Consider the following 23332-nt stretch of genomic DNA (forward strand, 5'->3'; position numbering starts at 1 on the left):
ACCGCAGCGAATAAGCATATGCATGGCCTTCTTCCCATTGGCTTGTCTTGAAATTGTACTAGCTAGTGCTTGTCCTTCATTGATTCATTTCGAAAACAGCGGTTCCATTTTTATGTGCTAAATATTACTATTAATATGTATCTACTTAGGAACAGATTCTGATCATCATTTTATTTGGTGCATATAATTAAGGACTAAATAATAATATGTGGAAGCTGAAGATAGCCGAGGGAGGACCCCGGTTGTCCACCGTAAATAATCACATTGGTCGACAACATTGGGAGTTTGATCCTGATGCCGGAACACCAGAAGAGCGAGCACAAGTCGAAAGACTTGGTGACGAGTTTAAGAAAAACCGGTTTCAAGTCAAACAAAGTGCTGATCTTTTGATGAGAATGCAGGTATGTTTTTCATTTGTAATTTATGTAATCTTTGATGTGAAATTAAATTTCTCTCTCTCACAGCTTACCAAGGAAAATCCATGTGGAGGACGAATTCCAGCTCCAAGGGCTGTGAAGGTGAAGGAAACAGAGGAGATAACAGAGGAAGCAGTGACAAGTACACTGAGAAGGGCTCTCAACTTCTTTTCTTCCATTCAAGCCCATGATGGTCATTGGCCTGCTGAATCTGCTGGTCCCTTGTTTTTCATTCAACCTTTGGTACTATTTCTTACTTTGAATCCCTCACTCCGTTACTCGTACATTAGAATAATTTAGAATATCGCCTTTGTCAAAAAAATTAAAAATCAATTGATGTGTGCATGCCTGCACGTATACATTTATTTTCCCATATATATGTTTATGGTTAATGATTTATCAAAATAAAATCAAGGCCATCCAAATTTATATGATATATATGCAGTTAATAGCATTGCATATTACTGGAGCCCTCAATGCGGTTCTAGGACCAGAACACCAGAAGGAAATAATTCGCTACATATGCAATCATCAGGTACTTAATCCAAAATAATATTAATTTTTTTAAAATATTATTATAGAGATTTAGTTGATTAAAAAACTAAGATGATTGAGGTGGGCAGAATGAAGATGGAGGATGGGGACTACACATAGAAGGGCAGAGCACAATGTTTGGGTCAGCACTAAGCTACATTGCCCTGAGGCTGCTTGGAGAGGATCCTCATGATGATGATGGTGAAGAAGACAAGGCTGTGGCACTGGCAAGAGCCCCAATCTTGAGTGAAATAAATACCGCGGCCCCAATCTTGAGTGAAATAAATACCGCGGCGGTGCACTGGGGATCCCATGTTGGGGAAAGTTTTGGCTTAGCGTACGTATATAGCTGTCGTCGTCACTTATAATTTTTCATGTCAAATTAAAATTAAAGAGTTAATTACCTCTCTCTCTCTCTCTCTCTCTCTCTCTCTCTCTCTCTCTCTCTCTCTCTCTCTCTCTCTCGCTCGGTTCAACTAGGTGCTAGGAGTATATGAGTGGTCAGGGTGCAATCCTCTGCCTCCTGAGCTCTGGCTTATACCAAATATCTCTCCCATTCATCCAGGTTCGAATTCGAAACAAACACATATTTTCTGAGCGACCGAACCATTCCAGTGATTGGACCAACAAATCTCTTCCCATATAAGTATGACATAGGCATGTAGACCAGGCGACAATAGAACAACATTTTGCCTGTTTTTCAGATATACTTATATGGGAAGAGATTTGTTGGTCCAATCACTGGAATGGTTCGGTCGCTCAGACAAGAGCTCTACACTGAGCCTTACCATGAAATAAACTGGCCTAAAGCTAAAAACACAGTTGCAAAGGTTAGTTGTTTAAAATGTTTTATCAGATCAGTATGGCAATACCATGAGTTAATTAGTAAGGACACTGCTTCCCTTGGAGGGATTCCTCTACTACAAATCACCGTTTGACACCTATAAAAATAAATTATCAAAAACACAAAAGGAAAAATATTTACACTCGTGGCAAACTGTGATTGGTAGGAAAGTAGGAGTCCCTACTTCTAGGGAAGAAGACAAGTATTTTCCAATATTACATTGGAACCTATGAAGTGTTCCGTAAAAAAAATACTATACCTTGGTAACATACTTAAAGCCAAAATGCTTGCTATTTCAGGAAGATCTCTACTATCCACACCCTCTAGTGCAAGATCTGCTGTGGGGATTTCTTCACCATGTCGCCGAACCTATTCTGGCTCGTTGGCCCTTTTCTCTTCTGAGAGAGAAGGCTCTAAAAGTTGCAATTAACCATGTACATTATGAGGATCAGAATAGCAGATACCTTTGCATTGGATGTGTAGAAAAGGTAATTAACATGTGGGGAAAGAAAGAAATATTTAAACCGAACTTCACAGCTTTTTTCACCAATCTGAAATGCTAGCTGCATTTGCAGGTGTTATGTTTGCTTGCTTGTTGGGTAGAGGATCCAAATTCAGAAGCATATAAGCTTCATCTGGCCAGAATTCCAGATTACTTTTGGGTTGCTGAAGATGGCTTGAAATTTCAGGTGACTCATCTGTCAGGTCTTCCATATACAAGTCCTTGCATGAAAACAAGAACCCATTGCCGTCAAAAGATAGGTCCAATCCATATTGCTCCTTGAAAGTCACCTTGACCTACTCTGCTCTTTTTCACCGACCTTTTGCCTCTCATTTGCCCCTGACCCTCAAGTCCGTCAAAATTGCTGATGTGACACAAATAGAATCTGTTAACGAGTTCATTCGTTATAAATACACCCTGTTAACGTTCAACCTGAACATTCAACTTTCATGTGCGCGTTCATATCGTGTTATAAATTTGTGAAGGGGAGGGACAAACTGAGATGCAAAAAGCTGGTCAAAAGAATAAAGTGAGTCAAAATGACTTAAGAGAGGGACAATATGGAATTTGACCCTTGTTTCAAGAGGCAAAGGCATAATTAAGACAAACTATATAAGCACACCTTGAGACCGGTTCTGTATAGGACGCACGTATGGTCGTTAATAAAGATCACATTGTCGATATGTCGAAATTAACTGTTGTCAACAAAACATTATTTACTGCAGAGTTTTGGCTCTCAAACGTGGGATGCAGTGTTTGCAATCCAAGCAATACTCTCCTGTAACCTAAACGACGAGTATGGGCCAACACTTTGGAAAGCACATGACTTCTTGAAGGCTTCACAGGTTATATTTCACTGATCATGCATGCATGATACATCTCCCTCGATAGTTTTGTCTACCACAACATATACTTGAGAGAATTATTTAATTTTTTGAAGGTTCGAGCAAACCCTTTTGGTAACTTCGTTGCAATGTATATGTATCGACACATTTCTAAAGGTGCATGGACATTCTCAACGCAGGACCATGGTTGGCAAGTCTCCGATTGCACCGGAGAAGGACTAAAGGTTGTATTGCAACTCTGCTACTTAAATGTACATATATTACCCACATACTCTTATTAATTTTTTTAAAGGAAGGAGTTAAGGGTGGTGGCATTAATCTTTTGTCTAATGTAGCTAGGCTGCACTCTTGTTGTCACAAATGTCAACGGAACTAGTTGGAGAAAAAATGCAAACAGAATGTTTCTATGATGCTGTGAATGTCATTCTTTCTTTGCAAGTAAGAACTAGCTAAACAAAGGTATATATATAAATATATATGGTTCCTTATAACTAAGTTTTGGTAACATAACATGCTTTTGCTCTTTAATTTTCAATACCAGAGCATCAGTGGGGGTTTCCCGGCTTAGGAGTCTCAAAGAGCATTTCGTTGGTTGGAGGTACGTAATAATGCTCTAAGCTTGGAAGTTTATATATCAATCTCATATAGTTAGGCAAAGCATCGTATAAACTTTTATTCTCTTGCAGAAGTTCAATCCCACAGAGTTCTTTGAGGATACTCTTATTGAACGAGAGTATGGTTTCTTCGAAAACTTTTTCGATATAGAAATTCAATGGTCTCTCGAGCTTCATTTTCTAATTTCTAACACTTATACATGTGTAATCTTAATTAGGTACGTAGAGTGCACATCATCAGCAGTTCAAGGTCTAGCACTCTTTAGGAAATTATATCCCGAGCACCGAAGGAAGGATATAGAAAGTTGCATATTAAGAGGAATTCGTTACATTGAAGACACACAAAATCCTGATGGATCATGGTAATTAATTTGTTTTTAGACATCCGTTTGGAAAAACAAAAGACTGATATTGATCAGATGCACATTTCTTTCTAAACTGAATGTGTCCAATTTGCTTGTTCATGTATAAGTCTAATAGTTGGAAGCAAATGTATAGTTGCTTTTTTCTGGCAACAAGATAAGATTAAGGGCACAGAATATATTACAAGAGATTAAAATTGAACAGATATGGATGTTGGGGTATTTACTACACATATGGAACATGGTTTGCCGTAGAGGGGCTAGCAGCCCGTGGAAAGAACTACTAGAACAGTCTCGCATTGCGGAAAGCTTGTGAATTTTTACTATCAAAGCAGCTACCTAATGGTGGATGGGGAGAGAGTTACCTTTCAAGTCAAAATAAGGTACGTAAGGGGAAAGAAATTGATGTAATTAAACTGTGCATCAGATAATGAGAGTGTGAAATTTTAAGACCCATAACATGAAACTGTTTTAATGGCGGTCAATTTGAAGAAGGATACCCTAAACACATGACATAACAAAATCCCCAAATATATTCCCCAAAACATACATATAGAAAAGTAAAACCAGATATCATAAAAATAACGTATGTCTCAGTATCGTATTATATATCTAAACCCGATAAAGCTCGATCCAAATCCTTAATTTATCATACATGTTTGTGTTATCGTATCCTAAGTGATTTTGGTCAATGTGGTTTGTAAGATGCGTTGTTTCATTTGTCTTCTTATTATGTCATGCTGCAAATGTATTTTTGGAAACAGGTGTACACAAATCTGGAAGGCAACCGCGCTAATTTGCTAACACTCCGTGGGCGTTGTTATCCCTCATCAACGCAGGGCAGGTCAGTATTGGTATTATCACGTACGTACGCATATAGATCATGGGCTCTACCCACAAACGACATTTGGAGTGGGAAATTATTAACTATAAATATCCTACTGTGAGCAAAGGAAAATATTGAAAACTTCAGCCCCAGCCCAGGATGAAGCTGCTTTCTTGACAAAAAGAAAATTCTAATCCATGCCATGCAAATTGCAATGTCAAGGAACTAAAATAAAGAAGTTGAATTTGAAGTGTACCTCAATATTAAATTATTTAAATATACACTCCTCTTAATAAGAAATGTCTTAAAAATATATATATATATATATATTTAAATACGTGTTGATGAAAATTCAGGTTGACATAGATTCAACACCCATCCATCGTGGAATAAGGCTATTGATCAATTCACAAATGCCCGATGGTGACTCCCTCAACAGGTAAATAAAGGGATCCTACTTTGTTAATAATATTACACTTATTTTATATTTTTTTCATAATGATTTAAGTTTTAAACTTAATTCATTTGTGTACTATTACAGAAAATTACTGGAGTATTTATGAGGAATTGTACGCTAAACTACTCATCATATCGAAATATCTTCCCAAAATGGGCTCTTGGACAATATCATCTCCACGTTCTACTGCAAAAATCTTGAAATATGCAAGGACCTGTTGTAAATGCATGAGTTGGTGGATGACCACCATACCTCTTAGCACTCACCCTTTCTAATTTTATGTAACCTATACACTAAATATCATAGTTATGGGCTTGTAATTTATGAGTCGTTACTGTCTTCATATCATTGTAAGCCTATAATTAAGAGGTCTTATTAGGATGAGACATACAAGTTGGTTAACACAAATTCTATTGTCTTTCTCTATTTTCGAATTTTCTCTACAATTTTCCCTTAATTATATAATATGTCATCAGCACGAGCCTCTTATCACTTGAGGTTTTGTTTTTCTATCTTAGAAATAGAATTGTTTCCTCTTATATATCGCAATAAATATAGAACTCTAGTTACATAGGCTTTGACAAATGGAAAGAAGTGCATCAACAAAAGCAAGCTGAACAACAAGATTCTAAACAGCTAAGTTATTTTATTTTTATTTTCATTTACATATCTAGTATATATGAAATTTGATATTTTACAAAGAAATTAACATTTTTATTATAGATATCTATCTTGTCTATCTACTTACAAGATTTCAACTGTTTTTGTTATTTGTCAGAAATTCAAGATTTTTGTTAAGAGTAAAGATCAATATCAATGTGATATTTCATGTCACCAATCTTTATGAGGTAAAGTGAGATACTCAAGAATTTCAATTCTTATATAACTAATGGAGGACAAGAAGTTCCTTAGTTCTTATTCAATCATGTAAGGGCCAGAAGATCCTTAGATTTCAATCCTTATAATATAAATATTTGTGGACTTGAAGTTGCCCAATTCTTAAAAGGAAAATGAAAACCTGAAGCTCTTTGACTTATTTTTCATTGGAACCAGAAGTTTCAACAATTTATTTTATTGCAATATTTTGATTTTTGTTGTATTTTATTTTACTTAGTTCTTTTCTTTAGTTTCATTTTTATTTTATGCAAGGACCCGAAGTCCCTAAATTATATAATTAAATAAAGTCCGAAGTCTCTTAGTTCTTAATCCATTTAATATATATATATACAAGGATTTGAAGTTCTGCACTTCTCAGAAAGCAAATCAAGACTTGAAGTTCTTTGATTTTTCTTTAACTGGAACCAGAAGTTCCAAAATTTTATTTTATTTTTTATTTTTATTTTATTTTTATTGTTACATTCAATTATTGTTTTCATTTCAATAATTTATATTTAAGGACCTGAAGTTTTTAATATGACCCGAAGTTCAATGTCTAATCCAAACTATAAGTTCCACATGTGCATTAAAATAAATAAATTCAAGAACCTGAAGTTCTAGTTGTATCAACCTCCAAATTTATATTTCAACAAGTGCATATGTATTTTGATTTTAGGCTGAAAAATATACATCATGTTAAGAACCTGAAGTTTCGATATTATTTGGATTTCATGTTTTCTAATTTTTATTTATTATTATCATTTTATTTTATTACTTTGAACAATATCATATTACTACAAATTTGGACCTACAGTTGAAAATCAGGTATTCTTTTTAATTTGACATAGGCACCCGGACCTGAAGTTTCAAATATACGTTAATATATATCCAAAGTTCATAATTGTCTATTGAGATTAATATTAATATGAACTTGTAGTTCATATCCTGTCAAGAACCTGTAGTTCTGGCATAACATATATAAAATGTTAATTGAACCTAAAGTTCAAAATCAAACGTTGTTTTTTCTTTTATCTTTATCATGTTTTCCACAATTGAATCAAAAGATTGGAACTTTCAAGTTCATTGATTCTTAGTTTTTATTATTCTTATATTTAATTAGAACCTGTAGTTCTATATCACACAATCTAATTGGAACCCGAAGTTCTTCAATTATCATATCTATGCTATTGCTATCAAATTGAGCTTGAAAGACCTTTAATTCATCATTTAGTTTTGAACATATTTTTCTTAAAATCAATAATTTTATGTGATCTTTTTGAACCTAATGTTCAAGATCAAATTCAGTCTATAGCCAGAAGTTTTATTTATATGACTTGCTAGAATCCGAAGTTCTATACTTTAAAACTAGAAGTTTGAAACTTTTTAAATTCTCAGTTTATAATAGAAATTTACAAATATCTTCACATTAGAAATGTAATTCTATAAATTAAATTTATCTTAGAATCGTTCGATATATTCAATTTATCTTATAACCTTCTATTTTATTTTTTATATTTTATCATATTTTATTTTTATTTTTAGAACTCGGTGTGATTATTATTGTAAGTATTTTTTTAAAAAAATTAGTACTACTTTATTGTCTTTGTAAATTATTTATTTATATCTTATTTGGACCAGAAGTTCCATGTTAAGCAATTAGGTGAAATTAGAAGTTTCATTATACATATTTGAAATACAAAATTTAATTTGAGATTATAAAAATCTGAACTATTTGCAATGACATAATTAATTCAAAACCTGAAGTTTTGATTATGTATTTTAATCAAAACCTGAAGTTTTGGATATTTAATTTGTATTCTGAACCAGAAGTTATAAATTTTGAAAGTTTAAGTCCAGAAAGAATGTTTTAAGTATATTATATGAATTAGAAGTTCAATGAATATATATATATTTTTTTTTGGGGTTCTATTTTTCATGGATATCATAAAAGTGGATATTCTTATATATACAAATAAGAAAGAAAATAGAGATCCAAGTAAGATTGTAATATGGAAGAGCATAAAGGAATAAATTTATGCTTTCATGTTCCAGGTGCTCCAGCAGTAGCAATATAGAAAATATGATGTGTTTCAATTGTTGGTAAATAAAAAGTCTTTATTATGCATCCACGAATTTCATATGATTATATCCGTTATTTTCTGAAGAAATATAAGCATACATAATTCCCTGAAGCGAATGTAAGCTCTATATCATTTCTGGAGACCATGGTATTTATGTTACACTATATATTGAGCAAACATGAAGATTTTGCTTCACGTTATTATCTTTATATTATTTATATTTAGTCCCTAAAGGACAACACTTACCACTCCAATCAAATAGCATTATTTTGATGAGACCAATTTTCCGTGTTAGGGGGAGAAAAGATTGTTCCTGAAGAATGACATGAATTGATATGAAATGCATTCATTATTGTTTCATCAAAATTTTGTGCCACCTAACGTAAAAGTAAGGTATGAAAGAAATTGCAATCTAGAAGATTGCAAGTCAAATACTAAAAGCATTTAAAAACACAGTTAAAGTGACAAATCACATCAAAATGTTGATGTCCTAATTAGGCAATCTAAAGTAATAGCAAATGATTTATCTAGTTATGTGCCTAAGTAGTCAACAATTGGCTCTGCTGAAGGTGAGACTATATTAAAAGGTCCATGCATCCCAAATAATATAATACTATTTGAAATATCCGCATTTCATATATATTTAATCTTGCAAGAGATACAGTCTTATAAGAAAACATAAGTCCATTAGAAAACAACAAAAGCCCTTGAAGAGGTATGGGTACCTAGTGACTATGAAAATGTCTATATCTTATACATGCTTAAAGAGAAATGTGGGTTTATAAATTGATGATTATCAATGATACTATTTATATATAGTACGTACTAAAGTTATAAAGGGCTATGATGATATTGATCCTCGTTTTATTATGATTGTCGACAATGTAAACAAAGATTTGCCAAACTGGAAGAGGTAGTCCAGTAAAATTGAATATTTTTGGAAAACATGGAAGAAATGGACCTAGAGTTCGTACACCAAAAGATGTAAAATTGTATTGGTTACAAATCGGTGCTTGTGATGAAGTGAAATAAAATCACTTGATATGGCAAAATGTATCCATGTAAAGACATGGAAGTTAGATGATATTATCCTAGTATATTATGTAGATGCAACCATGTTTCTTCTTACGAAGCATGTTCACTGTATATTTATGGAGACTCGCATTTATATGAAAATCTAAAAAGATTATGAAGTTAAGCATATCACCAGAAGCGATCTTTTGAAGAATATATATGAATAAATTCTCAGAGATGTAAAATGTCATATATTATATAAATTATTGAAAGAAAAATTCTAAGAAGTTAAGGAGCCCGAAGCTCAATGCATATATATTCAAATATCATGAAATAAAAGTGATCTAATTGCCTCAATGAGTACTTTTGATTGAATTTTGAGTTCGAGATTAAGTTCAATATCGTTGCAACATATTCAAATTTTTAAAGAAATTATCAGAATATTTAGGTCTCTTGAAGAGCCTATGACATGCTAGCATAGTATACAAAAATTTGTATGAACAACTTATTACATCATGCAATTTTATACTCTTGTCCTCGTAACGGTAACGTATGAGTTTGTTTATATTATTATTTTGATGTTATTATTCAATATGATGTTATTTTAAGAATTGTTAATGTGAAAGGTTTTTTGAAAAATAGTCTAGATATTTTTGGTATTACTCTAACCTCAACAGAGATTCAAAGGAATGACACACATACATCCTCCAATGATGATGTTGAAGAAATTTTTATACAGCGCATTATCAAAGCTCACTCTGCAGGAGGAAAATGAGATATCAATATCATTTTTGTTGCATCTTCAAATAATTCAAGTTTGTCGTCATCAGGAGGAGTAATTCAATAGGGGGAGCATTCAACAATTTTCTACATACAGGAAATATGCGCTGTACTCTTTTCCCTTCGACTAGGTTTTTGTCCCATCGGATTTTTCCTAGCTAGGTTTTAACAAGGCATCATAAGTGTGTCCAACACCATATCAATAATCCAGAAGAATGGTGCATGATAGGACCATGTATTGTCTTTCTCTATTGTCCAACACCATATCATCTATTGTCTTTCTCTACTTTTGAATTCTCTCTACAATTTTCCTTTAATTATATAATAGGACCATGTATAAGGCATAATATTAATCAAGTGGGCATTTATAGTATTGGGGCATATATTTGTAGATTTTCTATTTCATTTTCTGCTTTAGTCATTGCTCTGCAAGTTTGTTGACTTATGTGGCAATTTGAAAGGTTTCTTAGCTACTTAAATAACTTATGTCCCAACAGACTTCAATTCAATTAATGAAATGTTATGAAAAAAAGAAGGAAACATATGAAAATCTGATCCTGAAAATAGAGAAAAAGGGATTGTGCCCTTAATTATAAATATTTGTATTATTTAGTATATTTTCAATATGGGATCGTTGGTGGGCAAACATAGCTTTCTTAACATGATATACTTATGCAAGTTTGTTGACTTATGTGGCAATTTGAAAAGGTTTCTTAGCTACTTAAATAACTTATGTCCCAACAAACTTCAATTCAATTAATGAAATGTTATGAAAAAAAGAAGGAAACATATGAAAATCTGATCCTGAAAATAGAGAAAAAGGGATTGTGCCCTTAATTATAAATCTTAATTATAAATATTTGTATTATTTAGTATATTTTCAATATGGGATCGTTGTGGGCAAACATAGCTTTCTTAACATGATATACTTATACTTATTGAGTTGCCCACCCTCCTTCCCCCCCTCCCTGATCTATATAGTCACTTTGTTCTCTTGTGATATCAGGAAGGAAGTTGAGGTTTTACTCCAAAATTAATTGGCAATGTGGAGAGTAGTCCAACTCTTTATAAGCCCTTGCTAGATTTCTCAACTTCCAATGTGGGACATTTTTTACCTTCACAGTCTCACAACGTTAACTTTGCCTTGCTCGCACACATATTTGTATTATGGAAATCATGAACATTTAATTCTCTTCGCCTCGACCCTGGTGCCTCTATGGTGGCAACTAATTTCATAGGTAGATTTTAAAGTTCCACTTGCTTGTTTGAGTTTTACTATTTACGATGGAAAAAGAAAGATTTTTTCTGGTGGAAGATATACTGAAAGAGGTGTTGCTTTATCATTTATTAGATAAAATTACTAAAATGTTCATACCATATCATCAACTTAATGATTTTATTGAAAAAAATTAACGGAATAAGGTAGGATGAGACATGAAATATATATAAGGGAAATTGAGTTGGTTGAAAGTTTACAGGTGAAATTGAGACGATGAACAAAGCACAAGTAGAGCATATCAATAGCCTAAAAATAATTTAGTAAATTTAGGTTTTAGCCATAAAAATACTTTCATTTTTGGAAAAAACCAAAATTTTTCCGAAAAAGACAGAAAAACTCATCAATTTTCAAACCAAAGACATGCAAATGCAAAATATTCTTGAGGAAATCCAAAAATAATAAGGGCATTTTTGTTCATTTTGACTTCTTTTAAAAATATTTCTCTTTTTTTTTAGCCTTTTTCAAAATGTGCAAAATAATTTCAAGCGACAAGAAAAGTCCACGTCAAAAGAAACTCAGAGTTGATCACACTGACTGGCACAGCTTCCCTTGCTTGGGATCCTGCCACGTCTTCCTCCAACGGCCAGTAGAAATTAGTCCCTCCCTCCCAACCATAACCATGTGTTGATTTCTGCTCAGCTCCACAGTCACTCTCTCTCCCTCTCTCTCTCTCTCTCTCTCTCTCTCTCTCTCAGTTTCTATCTCTAAAGAAAAAAGGGTAAAGCCAGGGGTCTTACGGCTCCGCCAGATGGACGCAGCGCCACAGCTCGTCTGCAGCGGAATCTGCGAACCCCTTCGTCGCATCTCCATTTCCAAACATTCCTTCTCCAACGCTAGAGTTCGGTTTCCCAAACGAATTAACCGCGTTTTGGCGGTTGCCACTGAGCCCAAACCCGCTCCCTCCGGGCCGCCAAGCACCACCAACGCCTCCTCGCAGACTCCGCCAGTCAATGGAGTTGTTTCTAACGGATCAAAACCGAAATCTCCTTTGCCTAACACCGTCAATGGCTCCTCGAGGTCTCCGACATCAAAACCTATCAATGGAGTTTCCACGGTGAACTGGATATTTAATAAAATCTTTGTCTTTGGTCTTTAGTCACTCTGATTTTTTTTCCTTGCTTGAATTGGTTTTTTGTTGCATTCAAATAGCTGTTTGTGAAAGTCAATCATTGGTGTTACTGTTACTGCTTGGAAGTCATTTTAGATTGGTGATGGTTATGTTTGAATCTAGAAACTACAACCTTTGTCTACTACCTGCGCTAAGGTTTAGAGGCTTAACTGACGAATTGGGAGGTTGCTGATTTCATTTTTGATAGATTGCTTGATGCCATTTTGTTCTTTTACTCATAGATGGTTGGTTTTGGAAAATGGCAGAGAATTGGAGATGTTTCAAAGGAAATAAAAAGAGTGAGGGCCCAGATGGAAGAAAACGAAGACTTGGCAATACTCATGAGAGGTCTCCGGGGACAAAATTTAAAGGATTCACAGTTCGCTGAAGATGATGTTGAGCTTCGCCTTGTTGAGGTATATTATAAATACTAAGCCTTGGTGTCCTTTTTACTAAAAAACATCATATTCTAGAAGTGGTGGTGAAAAAGTTGTAAGAATGCAACAATTGGGGATGGGAAATCAAATGCTTTCCCATGTTTGGTAAGTCCAGACATGGGAAATCGCTGCCTTGCACATGGGAAAGTAGGGGGGAAAGTGAAGCCCTCCTCCCCACTTGGGTTTTGTTTCCCTTCTCAAGAGAAAGTTTGGGAAAATGAGCCAGCATTAAATACACATTTTTCATGAACATATTGTCTCCATTAACAATTTAGAATTACAATATAGCATTAAATGCATTCTTTTTTTATTTGATTTCATATGGGTATAATTGGAAAATTAAACAAACTTTGTTTTACATTCCTACACAAACCAAACATGTGAAAGGAAATAAAGTGGTATTTCTTGATTACTTTCCCAAGATTACCAAACATGGGAAAGGAATCTCCGTTTCCCATCCCTTGGGGAATGACATGGGAAGTGATTTCCCCTCAAATCCGTTCCATGAACCAAACGGGGGTAATGGGTTAAATAGTAATAAAAAATTGTTAATTTCTATTTGATAACTAATAATCTGAGAAGTTCTGCAGCCAAGTCTTACTTTCTCTCTTGGGTGGATGAGTTTGGAACTACATGAGTGTCAAGCACTGGTAAAATGGAATATAAAAACGGGTTCTTAATGTGTGTTAACATTTTGAAGTCTTCGAAGGGGTTAGTAAACTTTTATTGTAGATGCCATTGTGTAAATAAATGAGATAATAAGATGCAATTCATTTGGAGTAGCATCCTTCCAGTAAAAATTAAGTGACAACAGCTTACTACGAATGGATGTATATCACTTTTGTGTTCCTTAATGCTCTCTCCAATTGAAGCCATAAAAAACCAAAGCATTCTATTTTCAAACTTGGTATAGCTGATGTACTGGTACATGTTGGTTTTTTATGCTATGTAATTTTTTTTGCATCCATAGGTAGACGAAAGCAGTGAATTTTTGCCCTTGGTATATGATCCTGATAGTATCTCTGCTTATTGGGGAAAACGGCCACGTGCTGTTTTGACACGTATAACCCAATTACTCTCTGTTGCTGGGGGTTTTCTCTCGCATCTCGTGTGGGATATTATAAACAAGACGGTCAAGGAGGTGAGTCTTTTTGGCCCCACTTTTGAGATATTGGTACTTGCCTACGATCATTTGAGAGAGTTAAACAATTTAAGAACATACACTGATTGGGAAATTATTAGTCTGTAGAAGTGGTACCTTTTCTTTCTTAATTTCTAATTAGTTGGACTTTCTTGCTCACTTTCCTGCTCAAATGGTTTTCCTTTATCCTTCAAAATAGATGTAACAGTGTATAAGAGGCACAATGCCTCTATGTTCTTCCTATCAACAAAATGTTTCCACAAATGAAGTGTGTTATTTCCTCGCCTTTTTGGTTCCTTGTGTAAAATTGTAGTTGGTCTTGTTCCTTTGGAACATGCGTGTTGAGGTTGAAATTTGGACTGTTGTGGTGCATGTTCAATCTTCAAATGCACTCATGATTTTTTTTCCTAATGATTTATCACTTTCTCTTAATCAGAATGAGGTTGCTAGAGCCATTGAATTAAGAGAAATTGTAACCTCTTTGGGTCCTGCATATATCAAACTTGGGCAAGCATTGAGCATTCGACCAGATGTACTATCACCAGCTGCAATGACTGAGCTACAAAAGCTTTGTGATAAGGTAAAGTCATTGGTTCTTATACCTCTTGAATAATAGGAGTTGTCATTGTTACATATTACAAAGTTTCTGTGCAATACCTGTATAAGCCCTTTTGAAAATGGGGAGGGAGGGAAGGAGAGGAAGGGGGAGAAAGAGAGAGAAGGGCGAGGTGGCTAGGTGTGGTGGATATGATCCACAACATCATTTGATCCACAAAATATATTCATTTATATCATGAACACCCTTGTGACAAGTACAATGTTAACATAGTAGAGTCAGCCTTTGTATGCCTATGTGGCATGTGATACATTCGGTGTAATGTTTAAGAGAATGTCATGTGAGATCTGTGTCAGTGAGGATAATTATTAGATGAAATATAATATTTAGGGCATACAAACGATAGAATAGAAGCTAAAACTCTAAGAACAAGAGGGTGATAACTTGGTTCTTTAGTTGTTAGAGATAAAACATACATTGAAACTTTTTCAATTATATTAGGCCCTGCTTTATTCTCCTGTGTTATGAGGTCAGAGCAGGAGATTAAGACTCCTTGTATTTGAAGCTTTCTGGATCATAGAATCATTGTGATTTTCTTTGAAACGAAACTTCTTGACCTAAATTTGAAAGAAACATTCATCTAATAGTAATACTTTTAAGTATGCTTTCATAGCATGTGAAAATATGGTGTGTATTGTTGTTGAAAAACCTAGGAATTAGTCTCATTCATATGAAGCTGTTAAATTCAGTCCTTATGACTTCGCCATGCCCCTTCTACATCCTTTAGGGTCCATTTGGATGGAAGGATTCCTAATTTAAGGATTTAAGTGACATTATAAAGTTAAATTGTAAGATTTGACGACTACAATCCATGTATGCCAATATTTGAATAAGAATGAAATGAAGAAAACAAATGGATTTCAAATGACTCCTTGCATATAGTCATTTCAAATCCATTCCAAATGTATTGTATCTAGTCATTTCAAATACATTTAATCTAAATTTTTCTGGTTTTTTTTAAATAGCAAATTTAGCTTTATTGTCAAATTCAAATCCTTTCTTTCAAATACCTCAATCCAAATGGAGCCTTATCTAACTTCTTTGTATGTGAAGGCACCACCTGTCGTAAATGTCACAGAATTTAGTGTTGGATAATTGTTCTTAGATTTATCATTTGTTAAGGAGTAAACATAGTATAGTTATGATTTGATTCAATCTCTTAATGCTTTTCCATTGCACAATGTATTAAGTTTTCCATGAATTTGGCATATTGCAAGACTCTGTTTGAAGGTGACAACACTGCATGCTCTGGCTCTTCTTCTTCTTCTTCTTCTTGTATGAATAAAAAATCTGTTTTACGCAACCTACGTATAACCTCTGCTGCCTTCAAATATAGTTGAAAATTTCTGTGTTTACAAGGATATCATCAATTTATCATTTTATGATCTAAGGCAGGTTAAAAGAGCCACACCAACTTTGCACTACATACACTCTGATTAGGTTCATCTTACTGAATTCTGAAAAAACTTTCTAAAACTTTTGTTATTTATTACTTTAACAGCACTCCCAAACTTTAATATATCAGCTTGATGCTGCAGAAACTCTTTGATATGGCTGTGTGAACTCTTTTATGTTTGAAAACAGCTCCTAGATATTTGTGCGTGAGGGATTTGAGTAATGATGCACATTATACATAAAGGTAGACTAAGATGGCAATTTCATTATATATACAGTTCATGTTATCTTTGTCATAGCTGATATGTCCATTTGATGATATGTGAAGGTTCCTTCATTTCCAGATGATATAGCTATGGCTCTGATTGAGGAGGAGCTTGGTCAGCCATGGCCTAACATCTACTCTGAGCTTTCTTCTTCTCCAATTGCTGCTGGTAAGAATCATGATAAATATTTAAACAAGAAGCATTTTTCTCCAGTCTTTTTATCAACAACGTGTAGCTTCTGAAGTTCTGTGCTCTTATAGAATTTATCTTCTTGTGGAAAATCTGTGGCAGCATCTCTCGGGCAAGTATATAAGGGACGGCTGAGAGAAAATGGAGATATTGTGGCTGTTAAAGTGCAGAGGCCTTTTGTTCTTGAAACAGTAACTGTTGATTTGTTTGTCATACGAAACTTGGGTTTGGTTCTGCGGAAGTTTCCTCAGGTACATCTCTAGACACGTGGAGTTGTTGCTTCTTTTTTAGACTTCCTAACTTGCTTTCTAAGGGATGAATATCATGGATAAGTGATTTCTTCCCCTTCCCTCTCTCCCTTTTCCTCTCACCCTTCCCTTATCTTTCCAGATCTCTATAGATGTAGTTGGATTAGTTGATGAATGGGCAGCTCGATTTTTTGAAGAGCTGGATTATGTTAATGAGGGTGAAAATGGAACACTCTTTGCTGAAATGATGAGGAAAGACCTTCCACAGGTGAGTCCAACAAGTTCTAACATCACTTTTGGTATATCTGTAGAAGTTCTTGTTTGATTCAAACCCCAACCCCACCTCCTCCCTCCCAACACACGCACTCACACAATTAACACACAATCTTTATTCTAATCTTAAAATCAAACTTAACACTTAATTTTTAATGCTATCTGGTCTAGATAAGTAGTACGACTTTCTCCCTTGAAGGGTGGAATTGTAGTCTCTGTATATTTGTGCACTTGATCTTGACTAAAGCTGGAAATAGCTGGCTGTAGAACCCTATAAATTGTGACAAATGTTTGAGATACTTTCCCGGATGTGATTAGACATTAACTGTGATCTCAGCACGTTTCCAAACAGAAATTAACATGAGAGCATATGTAATACTGATTATGATTCATGTTTTCCAGGTAGTTGTACCTAAAACCTACCAGAAATATACTTCAAGAAAGGTTCTTACTACAGGATGGGTAGATGGAGAGAAGTTATCACAGAGTACTGAAAGTGATGTTGGAGAACTAGTTAATGTTGGAGTCATATGCTACCTGAAGCAGGTAAAGTACTATTAGTAGACTTGGTGCTGTTGTAATTCCTGAAGGCATATTAAATTTTAGAGATAGGTGTTGCTTTTCTGGTGATCTCTTTTTCTTCATCATTAAACGTGATCGTGAAATAGTTCAGAAAAGTTCCAACTTCATTTTATCTTGCTGCTTCGAAAAGTGATTATTTTGTCAAGTCATTTGTTTAGAAATAGTACTGATAGACTAGAACATAATAAATGATATTACAGGCAATGTGGCCTTGTGTTCCCTTTTCCACTTTTGTGATTAGTTTTTGCGTATGTAAATGCAAAGTCTACTCTTTCTTGTTTGGGCCAATTGAATTTCAAGGATACTTAGTGCCTTTAATGACTGCAAACCACGGTTTTTAACTTGTCATCTTTCTGCAGTTGCTTGATACTGGATTTTTTCATGCTGATCCTCATCCTGGGAATATGATTCGTACTCCAGATGGGAAGCTTGCCATACTTGATTTTGGTAATATTCTACTCATTACAGTACTTGCTGAAAGGTCATGTTTCCACTTGTTTAGAAACATCATTTTGTGAAAATTGGTTTCATATGCTTCTGTGCACTATGTTTAACTTTTAAAAGTGCAAAAAAACAACAAAACAACAAAAAAGATTAAAGAATATACTTATGTCACCTATCACTAAATAGAAAAAAAATTAAATACAATAAAAGATAATACACCACGTTTCTTCCATTCAGTGGAGTTTCCTCACCTCCAGGTTATCAGGATTTCATCTAACTTAAATAATAGTCAGATACACTCTTAAGTCAAAGTACACCAAACACTACTACTGTTAACCTTATTGTGGGTATCCTATTAAGATGAATTTTGAAACTTGGACCTATTCATTTAAAGACAATGACATGAGAAAAGTTAAAGCATGTCGAGTGAAATTCTCAAGTCAGGTTCATTAAGTCTTCAAATTGACGTCATGAACTAGCAGGAAAATAAACATGGGACAATCGTAACAAAATCTGAAAAGATAGATTCAGAAATATCCTCCGTGCCTGTATTTCTGCCGAAAATGTAGCTTCCAGACCTAACATGAGCATATGTTTCTTTAGCAAAGCCTTGCAATTTGTGACAGTGATCGCTATTAGGTATGCCTTTTCTTCGGTTCATCATGAGTGGTTGGTTACGTATCTTGATATTAGACATAGCACTCCAAATGTACTGGCAGTCTCACGCATTTTTGTGCCTTTTGAGCATAACTCTAAGGATAACCCATTATGCCTCCTTGACATTGTCCTAGCTTGAGTACTCCAAAAAAATGTTAAACTGAGTGTTTATAATTTCTTCTTGTTGTCAAGCACAAATCACCTTCTCTAAATTTCACTTTTTTGGTAATAGGTCTTGTTACTAAATTAAGTGATGATCAGAAGTATGGAATGATTGAGGCAATTGCTCACCTTATTCATCGTGATTATGGAGCCATAGTCAAAGACTTTGTTAAACTTGAATTTATTTCAGAGGGGGTTAATCTAGAACCTATTTTGCCTGTTCTGGCCAAGGTTTTTGATCAGGCTCTTGAAGGTGGAGGAGCAAAAAATATCAACTTCCAGGAGTTGGCATCAGATTTGGCTCAAATCACATTTGACTATCCATTTAGGATACCCCCTTATTTTGCTCTTATAATTAGGGCAATTGGGGTCCTGGAAGGCATAGCTTTAGTAGGAAATCCCGATTTTGCCATTGTGGACGAGGCCTATCCGTATATTGCCCAGGTATCCATATTCTTTCATGTATCTGATTCTTTTTATACATTAACTTTAGTATCACATGGGTATTAAATCTGCTAATGCTGGTGTAAATCTTTTTTGGTTCGTAATTCATTTAATTATCCCTTCCATATTTGAATACGAGCCTATGCAATAAGTGAATGTTAGTTGGACGATGTGATCAAAATTGCTGAAATCGTCAACCTAAGAAGGTTAGTGGAATATTGTCTATGAAATTTGGTGATTGACTTGTAACTGGTAAAATAAATGAATACGTACGTAAGCAAAAATTATGGGATACCTGAACTTACTAGTTGTGTTTCTTTTATCCTCAAGGTTTCAGTATTTTCAAAAATTTATGAGATGATTTTAATGATTAAAAAATTTCTCATTGTACCAACTACATTGTCCTGTGGATTGAAGAGAAAAAAGAAAAAAAAAAAAAAAAAGACACTACAATGTCTTCTGCTACTTTGTGATGGTTGCTGATGGCATTTTCACACACATGGAATCAGAATGAGAATGAATCCGAAATAGTCGTTCCCATTTAAGTGTCTAGGGACGTAGGTTCTTTAAGGGTGTTTTTAGTATTATCAAGAAATGTTAGGGTAATTTGGGTGAAGTTGGTTCCTGATGGACCCATTCCCATTCCCAAATCACCACATGACTTTTAATTCCCTCAGTCAGTACAAGTAAACATGGAATCACCTGGAATGGGAATGATTCCCATAACAGGTTAGTAGGTATGTCAAGGTTGTGTTTCTTTAACGGTAATGAACCAGTTATTCTTTAGTCTAATTTGTAGAAAGAAATCCTAAATGGTTACACGCTTTAGCTGCAACATGCGTTTCTTATCTCTTTTGTGTTTTGCTCATGAAATGCTCCGTCTTTGTCTGATTAGAAATTCCCTGTGTTCTTACTTTTCATTTCACTGTCAGAGGCTCCTGACTGATGAATCCCCAAGGCTAAGGAGTGCTTTACGTTACACAATATATGGGAAATCTGGAGTTTTTGATGCGGAGAGATTTATTGATGTCATGCAAGCCTTTGAAACTTTCATAACAGCTGCTAAAAGTGGAGGTGGAGAGGAATTGAGTGGTGATATGGCAGAACTTGGCATTCTGCAAGGTCAAACAGAGAATGCCTTCCCTGGGTTTCTGTCAAATGGGCCACCAGTACAAACAAGGGCGGCTTTAGCATTTTTACTGTCTGACAAAGGGAACTTTTTCAGAGAATTTCTTCTGGATGAGGTACTTCTAGAAGTTATAGAATTAATGAAATATCATTTAATTGGCTTCCTATCCTTCAAGTGCAAAGGCTATTGTCACTAGTTGGAAATTGATTGCAGAGTTGTTTCTCTTTTCATTTGCCTCGATTTGTTTGTCTTCCTGCCCTAAAAGATATGGGGCTTTCCTATTCTGTCTAGCTGCACTTATTTTCCTTTTGGAGTTAAAAGCTTTCTAAGTGTACATATCTAGTGAGCCTTGTGCATGGCTTGGAATCAGAATTCAGTTGGCATAGAATGTTTTAAAGCATGCTAAATGTTTTAACTAGTGTCTTTTACATGCGAAGCAGATTGTTAAGGGCATTGATGCAGTTACAAGGGAACAATTGGTTCGTGTTATGGCAATTCTTGGTTTTGGTAATGCTACCCCAGTTTTCAGCATGGTTCCTACTTTTGGGCTATTCAAGCCAGCAGGACTTCTACCAACAATCACAGAGGAGGATAGAGTTATATTGAACAATGTCCAAACAATACTCGAGTTCCTGACTGCAGGAAGTTCCCTATCACAAACATCAAATCAGGTACTTACAAGCTTTATGCTGAGACTTGTGATTTTAAAATTCTTGAAAGCTTGTGGCGTATGATGTTCCTTCAAGATACTAATTTTTGTTATCTGCTGTGTTTATGCGGTTGTGGGGGACATCTACAGGGTTTTAATGTGTCTCAGGTTATCCAAGAGCTTCTTCCAGTTTTGCCCAGCATCTCTTCCAAAGTGCTCCCTGAAGTGCTCAGTCGATTATCTTCACGGGTATTAGCACGTGTGATTCGAGATACAATTTGGTAACAAACTTTTTGTACCTACCTACTTGAACCCCCTCAATCGTGCATATATTGAGAAGTATCATACACTAGTCAAATGTCTAATCTAACCTTGTCTTAGCCTCTTAGGTGCATTTCTTATGCTCAACACTTGCCAAGCAACCACCATTGTTGTATATAATATTTTTTTAAAGAAACGAACGCAAACTGAAAGTCTGGTTCCTTTCCAGAAGCCAAAGGCTATGTTTTTTATTTGATAGTTGAAAAGAAAAAGGTAAAAGTTGAATAATTCAAGATTTTTTTTAAAGCAAGTTTTTTTAATTGGGGAGTTCAATTGTCATTAGATCTGAAATATTAGCTACCTAATATGGGCTCCTACTTCATAGACACTGCTGGCTATTCACTCTGTTTGAACTTGGAAGGCAGCAAGATGCCAACATGTACACTAGCTACATGCCCTTCAAGATATTGATCACATCAATCTCCGAGATGGGCACGCTACTTACGGTAAAAGCGTACAAGTGAATTGGAAAGGGTGCAGAAAATTTCAATCCGTGTCAGGGGGAAAATTTTCAATGTCATTGTGTTATTGGCCGGGAATAGCAAAATAGTATTATCCCCGTTACAAAAACGGAATGAATTTCTTATTTCAGTGATGGGGAGTTACTAGACTAGGCCTTTTCAATGGAAGGCAAAATTGTGATGTTAAACGAAATGTCTTCTTCCGGTAAACAATGCACTGTTTATGTTGGTGATAAAGGTCCTTTATGCCATAATGTACACATATCAAGATCAAATTGAAAGATGCCATGTTATAAGCTTCCAAATTCCTTCAGTACAGATTTCTTGCATTAGAATATATACCAATACACTGATAAAAAAGGAGGGGGGAAAAGCCATTTCAATTCTGGTATTGTCCTTTTAAGAGATCATCTAGATGATTTTACCTTCTGAGACACCTAATGTTTTAAAATTTTAAATACAAACACAACAGAAAGAGCATCATATATATTATTCCCTTGGCATTCCTTTACATCCAGAAAAGAATTGTCACCCTCCACCCAATTCATTCAAGCCCCGTGCCGCGAAAAGTACAAAAAGAAAGGGAAAACATGGGAAAGAGAAGATTAGATGCTCCTCTTAGACTGTCTGTTACTTTTAAAAGCAATGAATGCAATGGACCTCCTATACGTATATATATATATATATATAAACAGTCAAAAGATAAAGAGCACTATATCCTCTATATATCCTTTTGGTTTCACCCATTTCACCTCACAAGTTATAAGCGCTGAGGCAAAAGCAAAAGGAAGCATGAGCATTAGGCCTTAGTGGAGTGGAGTGGAGTGAGGCATGAGCATATGATTATGGCTCCCAACCATCTTTTCAAAACCTAGAAACCCCACCTCTAAGAGAGGCCCTCCTTCCCACTTTCACTCTCACTCTCTTTATGTGCAAATTAAAGCAAGCAATAATCATTAAGGAAAAGCCCCTCCCCTGCATTCTCTCACTCTCTTTCTCTCCTGTTTCTTCAAAAACTCATTTGTTTGATCTGCCTGACCAATTCATTCACATCCCACATACATAGATAGCTCCAAGACTGGTCTCGTGGTTTGATGTATGAAACAGTCATAGCGACAACATACAACAACATAAGTAGAAGAGTTAACCTTGTTGGTTAATTGTACTCCTGGCGGCGTCGGCGCAGGGCAGGTGCACTGCTTTAGTGTGCTCTTGCTATGTACCATCAAGAAGCTCTAACTACAAATGTGAAGAGAGCAACAGAAGCAGCCACAACCGCAACAATATTTATACCAAGAAGCAGCATCCACCATTAAAGAAAGATCATAATCATAATCATGATCTTAATCATAATCAAACACAAGGCACTGCTACTACAAG

At 35.0% G+C, this 23332-nt stretch overlaps 1 protein-coding gene and 1 pseudogene across 1 annotated transcript; both read left to right on the forward strand.

The window, feature by feature from the left end:
* On the forward strand, window positions 207-5612 carry LOC18789222 (annotated as a pseudogene).
* LOC18791910 (uncharacterized protein sll0005) lies at window positions 12058-21719 on the forward strand. Its single transcript, XM_007225203.2, has 13 exons — window positions 12058-12484; window positions 12805-12954; window positions 13946-14116; window positions 14553-14696; window positions 16456-16561; window positions 16685-16833; window positions 16973-17098; window positions 17506-17649; window positions 18045-18132; window positions 19019-19392; window positions 20325-20636; window positions 20962-21192; window positions 21321-21719. The coding sequence occupies exons 1-13, from the start codon at window positions 12179-12181 to the stop codon at window positions 21453-21455; spliced, it is 2436 nt and encodes an 811-aa protein (XP_007225265.1). The 5' UTR covers window positions 12058-12178; the 3' UTR covers window positions 21456-21719.

This window comes from Prunus persica, chromosome G1 (genome assembly GCF_000346465.2).
Source record: "Prunus persica cultivar Lovell chromosome G1, Prunus_persica_NCBIv2, whole genome shotgun sequence".
Classification (NCBI taxonomy): domain Eukaryota; kingdom Viridiplantae; phylum Streptophyta; class Magnoliopsida; order Rosales; family Rosaceae; genus Prunus; species Prunus persica.

Excerpts from the sequence above, each read along its gene's own strand:
- LOC18791910 (XM_007225203.2), top strand. The coding sequence starts at position 12,179 with ATGGACGCAGCGCCACAGCTCGTCTGCAGCGGAATCTGCGAACCCCTT. Across the intron at positions 14,117-14,552 it reads TAAACAAGACGGTCAAGGAG|AATGAGGTTGCTAGAGCCAT; the intron begins GTGAGTCTTTTT and ends TCTCTTAATCAG. Across the intron at positions 21,193-21,320 it reads TATCACAAACATCAAATCAG|GGTTTTAATGTGTCTCAGGT; the intron begins GTACTTACAAGC and ends GGACATCTACAG.